General features: G+C 49.9%; 1 protein-coding gene across 1 annotated transcript in view; it reads left to right on the top strand.

Moving 5' to 3' along the window:
- Positions 1-6: 6 nt before the first annotated feature.
- LEMD2 (LEM domain containing 2) overlaps positions 7-9,270 on the top strand; it is a 17,486-nt gene continuing 8,222 nt past the window's right edge. Inside the window, exons 1-5 of the mRNA XM_011986882.1 lie at positions 7-139; positions 1,738-1,778; positions 4,100-4,175; positions 7,371-7,447; positions 8,345-8,425. Of these exons, the coding sequence (XP_011842272.1) occupies positions 100-139; positions 1,738-1,778; positions 4,100-4,175; positions 7,371-7,447; positions 8,345-8,425 (315 nt within the window). The 5' untranslated portion in view covers positions 7-99. The remainder of the gene's footprint in view (positions 140-1,737; positions 1,779-4,099; positions 4,176-7,370; positions 7,448-8,344; positions 8,426-9,270) is intronic.

Genomic DNA, 9,270 nt, shown 5'->3' with positions numbered 1-9,270 from the left:
CCCGAGGTGGGGCGCCGGCTGGAGCGCTGGCTGTCTCGGCTCCTGCTCTGGGCCAGCCTGGGGCTACTGCTCGTCTTCCTGGGCATCCTCTGGGTGAAGATGGGCAAGCCCTCAGCGCCGCAGGAGGCGGAGGACAACAGTACGTCCTGGGCCGGCGCAGGGGAGGGCCCTGGGGGCGCGTGTGTCTGCCGGACGACCACCTGTTCCTGTCGGCGCCAGGCCGTGCACTTCCAGCCTTGTCGGCAGCCTCTGACTGTCTTCTCATTTCCAGGCCTGCCTTCTTCCAGCTGTAGGAAGAGAGGGCCAAGGCTCCTGCATCTGCAATAATTTCTGCTTTCACTTTCTCCTGTTCTCCTTTTCTGCCCCAGCCCTCCCTTCTAACGTCTCCCTTTGAATCACAAGCTCCCCCAACCTCTGGTTTTCTCCCTGGAGAGGAAGCCACACCCTTCTCTAACAGATTCACCCCATCCCTTTGGGTTCTTCCCGTTTGACCTCTGGCTTACTCACACATTTTGTGCCTGTTTGAAGGCACTCCAGATTTCACTGACCCACAGATAGGATCTTGTTGGGGGTCCCAGCTTTGCAGCACCAAAAAGTCCACTCTCCACTTCTTTGAACCACAGGGCCGCCGCTTTGTCAACAGGAGAATCTACCAGCCTTGCTTGCCAGACAGGTTAAACTGATAGCAACGGGAGGCATTTACCATTGCTTGTAGCACCCTCATGGAGTGTGTTGAGAGACTGTGACTCAAGGATGCTCACAGCCATCCTTCTGGCCACACTTAAGTTACATGGTTAGATATGCCAATGAGAGGTCTTCAGGGTACAGTATGTATCCGGAATAGCTGAGGATTGTGTGTTTCCTGAAAAGAAACAAAGATCATTTCACTATACATTTAGGTATAAAGGGCCACTGTAGTTCACCAACTTTTAATACTCTTTACAAAGCACAAATGTGAGTAATACTGTTCCCAGCTTCCAGCCAAGGCCACATCCTTCCATGCCTAGCAGGAACTTCCAACATACAGGAAAAAGCTAAAGTATGTCTTAGCTGGTGTGGCAGATGGATGTTTGGGAGTGTACAAGTCTGTGGGCAAGGGTATCAACAGACTTGTGTGCAGACACCCAAATGATTTCTCCACTATGAGAGCAGTTTATCAACTATGTGAATAGTTTGTCGACCTGCTAGAGAAATTAAGCAGACCTGGGAGTGTCATGGTACTATAACTACACTGGTGATGTCAAACAGTATCACACTGGTACTCACTGCTGAGATGTTTTAAGACAACAGTGCTAGAATATATGCTGGTATCTACCCGGACTTCCCCTCCTATTATGGTGTTAATCTCTGTTTAACGTATCATTGTTTTCAGTTTACAAAACTGTCCTGTATTTTGTTTTGTTTGGGCCTAACTTCCTGAGTTAAGCAGGGAAGGCCCATTTGATCCCATTTTACAGATGAGGAAACAGAGATTCAGAGTGGTTGAGTTGCCCAAGAACCTTGAGCTAATCATTTTCAGCTGGGACAAGGACCCAGCTATCTTAATTCCTAATCCAGGATTTGGATACCCTTACATTTTGCTGTCTGCATTTTAAAAGTGCCTTCCTTAGATGACATCTTTCTAATCACCACCCTTGGCTTGGTAATGCTTTAGTCCCCCCGAATGTTGTGAATAGTCTCTTTGTATTCCTTTCTCAACCCACACTTAATTTCCTGTGTTTCTTTTCTTGGTCTCAGTGAAGTTATTGCCAGTGGACTGTGAGAGAAAAACAGATGAGGTGAGTTTGAGTTTCTCTGGCTTTTATTATTCCTCCTGAGGATATTAGCCTCCATCAGGAGGTAAACTTCCCCAGAAAAAGAATAGGATCATTTTCAAGGAGTGCTTCCTGTAATGTACCAGAGTCACATTGTGTTCTGTGATGTTTGTGTCAGGCTCAATTGTGGCAGTGAAGGAATACTTGAAATAGAATTGACCTCCCAAAATCCAACCCTGGGCTTGTTATGGACGCTTTCCCATCAAATGTAGCATTTTCTTCTGCCTGAGTCAATCTAGGGGGATGCAGTAGGTTGTTGTTGAAGGACTCCTCAAGCTCCCTGGCACGGGGAGGAAGGGCTGGCGTTTCTAAGCATCAGGAGGCCAAGTTCTCAATTCCACATTCTCTCTCTCTGGTGATGCAGCTGTGGCTCTGAAAATGCTGTTCTGATTTGAAACATAGGGAGTTTGTTTGGAACACATCTTAAGTAGAATTAGCCCTCTTAGTCCACATTTAGATTTGCTTTATGAAGCTCTAATATTTCCTACAAATAATATTTGGGGATGAGCAGCCCCATCCATTTATGAATCATGAAGGCAGCATTATCAAGGAGCTGGGATGCTGGTTCTGGTGACAGTCTGGAGAAGATATGGGGCAGTAAATTTTCAGGTCATAAATTGTACCAGTCTTGTGCTGCCAGAGGGCATGACTTAGTAGTCTAATTATTAAGTGTGCAATGCCTGGCCTCCCGAGCCCTTAGTTAACATCTCTGGTAGCCCAGGGGCTGGGAAAGAAAATGACGCATGGTCCTCTGGCCACCCCTGCATTGACTGTCTTACCCATGTAAATGGGGGGACATCCTGGTGCAGATAACCACTTTTATTTCTCTTTGGCTTCTGGTGTGTCATAGTTTGGGGTGTTTTATTACATACATTTATTGCATTCATCCACCAAATATCTTTGCTTCCCAATTGTTTTGTAAAAGCAGATTCATAGTAAGTGTAATCTGCCTTCTATCATAAAAACTGTAGTTGATGATGAGAGGAAGTGGCCCAGAAACATAGGCAGCCAGAGAGGAAACTGGAATTTGAAGACTTAAAACAAAAACAGGAAAAAATAACATTCTGTAAGACTTCTCAGTGTTATGAGTTTTGTTTGTCTTTTAATTAGAAAATGGTTCCATGGTTTCTATTTCTTGGTCCTTCTCGTCTCTAAATTAATCAGACCCACAAGTGAATGGCACATTTGTTCCCTGGCCTTCTCTGATCTGGACACACTCAGGCCCCGCTTGAGTGAGCCCAGACAGGTACCCTCCAGGTCCTCGCTACAGATGTGCTCTGTGGACAGACAGCATTCAGCACCTGCCAGCGAGGGCTTCAGATGCAGATATTCCTATTTGTAACCATTCAGATCTTCATCAGAGCATCAGAAAGCAGGGGCTGGGCCATCTCAGTGTAGGCTTTTTGGAGCTGAGATTTCATGGGGCACCCTTCGCCTTTCTGGAGGGTGGACACAGGAACAAGCAGGTGGGGACGTGTTTCTTGGCTTTGGTGAGGCTCCTGCTGAAAGTCTTATTCTTTGCATAGCTCCAGGCTCACGGAGATCGCAGACGGGCATTTGAATTTCAGATTCGTGTTCTTTCCCTTTTCGGCCGTTGAAGACAGTGACACTTTGTGTTTTTCTTTCTGCCTTTGTGCTGCCGAAAACGTGGGGACAGGCTGGGAGTGGGTGTGTTGTCTTAATCAGGCCGTCTCGTTGTCTGGTACCGTCTGTCCTCCTGTTTCCTTTAGGTGGTAGCAGCCTCTGCTGAGTGGTTTGTGTGAGTTCGCATGGAATCCTACCACAACCCTTACTCAGATGAGGGCCCTGAGATTCCACCTAAAGGGAGACGAGGTGGCAGCTGCTGACATTCTGCCCTGTCTGCAAGCTCTCCCAGCTCTTCCAGCTCTCCCAGCTCTGCAAGCTCCGACAGCAGTTGCTCTTCCGTCTGAGGAAGCTGAGTGACTGCATCATCCCCCGACCACGTCGCCTCTGCTCAGCCCTCTTACTGGCTGTCATTCCAAGGGAAAGGCAGGAGCCAGGAGCCTCCAGTGCAGCCCCTTGGTTACAGTGTCTGCTTTCAGCTCTGCCTCTGCTTCTCCAGGGTCTTTCTCAGGCAGTTAGCCCAATATTTATCAAATCTCTCCCTGGGCCCAGCACTTGGCAGAATTTGTTTCTATTTTGTAAAAGTATGAGATGTTCCTTGCTGCTTAGTATTTGACAGTGTGGCTGGAGAGGTAAAGATGGACAGACAGACCTCTCCCACCCACCCCTCCTTGCTGACCACTTGTCCCGTGCCTTTCCAGTTCTGTCAGGCCAAGCAGAAGGCAGCCTTGCTGGAGCTGCTGCATGAACTCTACAACTTCCTGGCCATCCAAGCTGGTGAGTAAGTCACATAAGTCCTGAGATGCCTCTTGTGAGAGCTATGGGCGGCTGACCCGGTTCATCAGGCTGGTTAGTTACACTGTGGCTGGCAGGCGAGACCCTCCCTGGTTGTCTCCCAGAAGGCATATTCAGAAGCCAAGTCTCACCTTCTCGCCTCCCCACTCAGGCACATCTTTTATAAGCCTTGTGTTTGAACAAAACACATTTGATTCTTGCTCCTCTTTAAGGGAGGTCCTGGCCTGTGCACAGGCCTTCCTGCAGCTGTTCTCCCTTCTTGGGGATGCCCAGTACCTAATGCTTTGGGGGTCCGTGTTGGTGTGGGAAGGGGCCAGGCCCCAGGTGTTGTCAGAATCTATGTCCTCCCCCCAGAGGGACCCTCTGAACCAGATGGTTGGCTGGGCCAGGGAGAGGCCTCTTGCCTGTGCAAGTAGCAGACAGTCTGTGTGGTGGGCCCTGGTGTCACATCTGGTCCTGATCACCATCTGGCTGTCGGACCTCGGACAAAGTCCCTGATTCTCAGTCTTCATCTCCCTGTCCGACCAAGGGCTCCTGGGTCCATCTGTTCTCTACGAATGAGAGTCAAGTGCTGTCCTCTAAAAGAGGGCATTCTCAGCACCTCTGTGAAATGCCCCTGAAAATGCATCCAGAAGATGCATCCCCTACTGTTTTATTTGGTGAAGTTATTCCTTGAGGCCAGAGATATCACCTGCGTTATTATGTCCTCCCTGATGGCTGGCATCCAGGAGGCTCTCAAAATCACTTGCACCTGACATAGGTGAATATCAGCATATGCGCCTTGTGTTAAATATGCTGGACACAAGAACCAGACAGAGCAGTTGTATCTTAAGGGATATTCAAGAGGCGCCTCTTACCTGTGGGGTCAGAGGACAGATCTTAGGATTGTGAGGTCAACCCTTGTCTAAGGTTTCACTAGGAAATTGGGGTCAGGTGGACTTCTCCTGGGCCCTCAGTCCTCAGGGTCAATCTCATGAGCATCAGCTCTTCTGCCTCCTTCCTCTTGAAAGTGAGAGATTGAGATGGCAGGGGAGGTATTCATGAGCACTTGGAGGAGAAACAGGTACTGGGGCTCCTGCTCACAGCATCATAGGAATTCCTCTGTATGGCCCAGGTGCTTGGGATGTCAATTCTGACCAAAGAGGGTGTTCCAAACCTTTGTGTCTCAATTGTGGTCCAAGGACCCATAGCATCCGCATCACGTGGGAGCTCACTAGAAATTCAGAATCTCAGGTCTCATGCCAAACCCAGTGAATCAGAGTCTGTATCTTAAGATCCCCAGGGGATTTGAGTGCACCCTGAAGTTGAGAAGCTCTGCTCGAAATTGGGTCCTAGTAGATATTTCTCCTCCATCCCACCCTCCATATGTGATCCTGCCTTATGCCCTCAAGGGTCCTGGCATCTGTTGCCCTCTGACAAGCCTGGGGGGCCGCCTTGAAGGTACATATCTCACTGAGACAGGAGTGTGCCTCACAGAGGCTCCTTAGTAGTCCTCAACCCCTCCCCGCCTCTCCTGTTAGGGATCCGCTGTGGGCTGGGCACTGTGCAGAGCCTTGCAATGAGATGACTCAGCTCCAGGTCCTGCCTGCAGGGTGGTTGGGGTCTACTAGAAGAGACAGGCCACCTACCTCCCTGACCACTGGGTGATACAAAATGTGATTAGACAAGAACCAAGAGGTCAGAAGTTCTGGGAGGCACAATGCCTTTTAGCTGGAGCAGTCAGGAGAGCGTCACAGGGGAGATGGCATCTGTGCCAGGCCCTGAAGCCCAGATAAGACTGGTTATGTGTATGTGGGGAAGGACAAGGCAAAGCGGTAGGAAGTTATATCTCGGGTGGGAAGCAGCACCTTCATGGAGGAAGGGGAAGATGAGAGAGTGAAGTCTGGAAGTGTTGGTTAGGCCCCACCATAGATGGCCTTGGATGCCAGGCCGCCAGAGCTCAATCTGGCAGGCAGTGAGGGCCAGAGAGGCTTTGAGCAAGGGAGTATTGTGCTGAGAGCCAGGTGCCAGGAAGACGAATGCGGCAGCAGCTTGAGTAGCGCAGTGTCATTTAAGCAGAATCATTTTCAAGCGTTATTGACAAAACAACTGGATTGGAAAGGGGAGAGGAGGAACCGAATCGGGAGGCCATTTACGTGGTCCAGGCAGGCCTGGCAAGGGCAGGAAGAGTCCTGGTGGAAATGGGAGGATGCTAGAAGCCACCTGTATCTCAGGGGACCCCTTGGGTCAAGATCAACTTTGAAGTAGGAGGATTTGGCTGTGTTTGGGGAGGGGGACAGGCTTCAGTTCAGTTTCAACATTTTAAAATATGACCTTCAGCTTCTCCCTTCCCCAGCATGCAGAAACACAGACACTGGCCACCCGAAGTCCGCCAGGCTGTGCTGGGTCAGGGCAGTCAGGTCATGCACACATGTTAAATAGCGTGTGCGTGCCTGGCCCTGGACCCTCCCTGCTCTCAGGGAGTCAGGCAAACCACAGCACAGGAATAAGGACCAAGGGCTGTGGCAGGTCACTAAATGTGGGGCCATTTCATCAAATGAAAGGCCCCTAGGGGCTGAGGGCTTCCTGGAGGAGATGGCCCCTGGGCTGGACCCGGGAGGTTGGGCAGGACTAAGCGGGAGGCTGCCAGCTCTATCCTATGGGAGCAGACCTCCAAAGCCATTCGGGAGAGCTGCCCCTTGGTGTGCCGTGCTGAGGCCCCACTGCCCAGCACGCAGACATCTCTTCCTCCAAGGGGCCCCTCAAGACAATAGACCTGGCATTCTAGGTCGCCTGCCTGTGTCATGAGTCAGAATCCCCGTGGTGCCCATGGCCTCCCTGCCTGCCTTTTTTCTCAGGCTGTGTTTATTTATAGTGCCATTCTGGTACCTTCCGAAGCTATCTGTCTGATCCTTTTAGGGATCAATTGCAAAGAGACCTTGGTATTGGGCAGCTTTTTAGTCATTTAATGCAAATCGCCACACTGCTTTGCAGGTCAGGTTTTAATGATCTGGAATCGATCCAAGCTAAGTGGCTTTTGATCTTGCTGCAGAGTGAAGATGCCCCACAGAAGCCAGGAGCTGCTGGGCCACATGCTCCTTATTAGAGCTGATGGCTTGATTCTTGCTGCATGTTTTAGTCTGTTTCAGAGTGATTTTTCCTCTCTGTGTTTGAGTGTGTGGTTTTTTTTTCTCCTAGGTAATTTTGAGTGTGGAAATCCAGAGAATCTGAAAAGCAAATGCATTCCTGTTATGGAAGCCCAGGAATATATAGCGGTAAGTAGGCTTCGGTGCTTATCCATTCCTGGGAGGGCCTGGTGCTTTCCTATTGGTCTTTCAAGCCCTGTTGGGGTTTTTGTTTTTGTTTTTTTGTTTGCTTTGTGGCTTTTGTACTAGGCTACCTTAAGTTAAGGTTTGGTTTATGGCTTTTTGTGCTAGGCTTCCTTAAGTTAAGACACCCATGGTAGTGACTGCCCCAGAGCCAGGCCATGTGTAGTGGGGCGGCTCTCCTGACCTGCTGCACTGTAGGTGTGCCTGTTACCTGCTTCTCCCTTGGTTCACTTTGGTCCTCTTGCCTTCAGCTTTCAGGAGAAACATGCTGTCCCTTCTCTCCCTTATGATTACCATTCATACTGCCAGGGGGCCGTTTGATTTCCTGTGTGGCCTCAGGATGGTAGATATAGAACTATGGAGCTGGCATTCCAGGTCGCCTGCCTGTCCAGTAACTTAGGGGTCATCTGGTTCCATTTGCATTTCACAGATGATGAAACAGGCCTGGAGAGGGTCAGGGACTTGCCTGAGGCCAGACCACTTGCACCGGCCACTGGGCTCACCCACTGCCAGCCCCAACCCTGTTATTCGCTTTACCCCAAGATGAGCTGCCAGCTCTCTGGCCTGATGCTTCCGTCCTCAAGAGAATCATATTCTTTTGGCCACCTCAGACCCACATTGTTTTCCTGCTTGTGTTTCCGCATCACCTCCTTTGGTTATAGCTTCTTCCTTGGCTTTCATCAACCCCATATTTCCTTCCTGCCAGTTTGCTGTGCTTTTAGCAGAGTGGGGTTTTGGGGCTGTGGAGGACACGGGAGAGGGCTTCCTTAATCCAGCGGCAGAATGTTGTTCCAGCTGCTCCACCTAGACGCAGAACTAATCTTCTCCCGCGCCCTCCCACAGAATGTGACCAGCAGCTCCTCCGCCAAGTTTGAAGCCGCACTGACCTGGATACTGAGCAGTAACAAGGACGTGGGCATCTGGTGAGTGTGGGCAGGGTGGCGACGCAGCATGGGTGCCTGCAGCCACTGTCTTCGCTCATCACTAACACCCGTGCTCCGACAGAGCTGTCTCAGGTCTGAAGCTGGAGGCTGGGTCTCCCAGCTGAGTCATGTGGGCTAGGATGGAAGTGGGGCAACAGAAGCAAGAACCATTTGGAATGCAGTGTAAGGAGCAGCTTCAAGATGAGACATAAAATCCAGGTGTTAGGATGTTAGCCTGGTGTTACAGCTAAATCCTGCCTCGAGTAACTCAGTCTGTGCCTTTCTCATTCATCAACGCCACATGGTTTGTTGGGGAAGGCATTTTTCTGCACTTTCTCTCCTCGGAAGCTAGTTTTTATTTGCAGATGAAATTATTGTTTCTATATGTTGGTTTTACTCTCTATGGAAATCGCATAAGGAAATACTGGATTTTATTCTGACCAGGCAGTTTCTGCCTCATTTTAATCACTGGTGAGTGCTGTTAGGAAAGATGGCAAACCCTTTCTTGAGGCTGAAAGGCTGTATCTGGCGGCTCAGCCCAGGGGGAGGGCGTGTCAGCCAACAGCCAGGCAGCCTCAGAGACCTGTCCCTTGCTGGAAGAGCAGCATTACCTACCCCCTTCCCACTCTCGGTGTTTGTGGGGGTTTCCATTCAGGTTATAGCTCTTGATATTAGAACATCCTCTAGAGTTTTGTTCTCTTCCTCTCTAATCCACCCAAATTACTAATTCCATCAGCACTGCATCCAGCAGAAGCCCCTCGGGCAGCTCAACCTCAAGCTGGATAACTGGATGCATGGCACGATTAAAATTCGTTGGCTTAAATTAAAAAAAAAAAAAAAAAAAAA

The sequence above is a fragment of the Mandrillus leucophaeus genome, unplaced genomic scaffold (genome assembly GCF_000951045.1).
Source record: "Mandrillus leucophaeus isolate KB7577 unplaced genomic scaffold, Mleu.le_1.0 Scaffold3, whole genome shotgun sequence".
Lineage (NCBI taxonomy): Eukaryota > Metazoa > Chordata > Mammalia > Primates > Cercopithecidae > Mandrillus > Mandrillus leucophaeus.
Note: the sequence above shows the minus strand (reverse complement) of the source record. Positions and strands in the feature narration are given on the sequence as shown.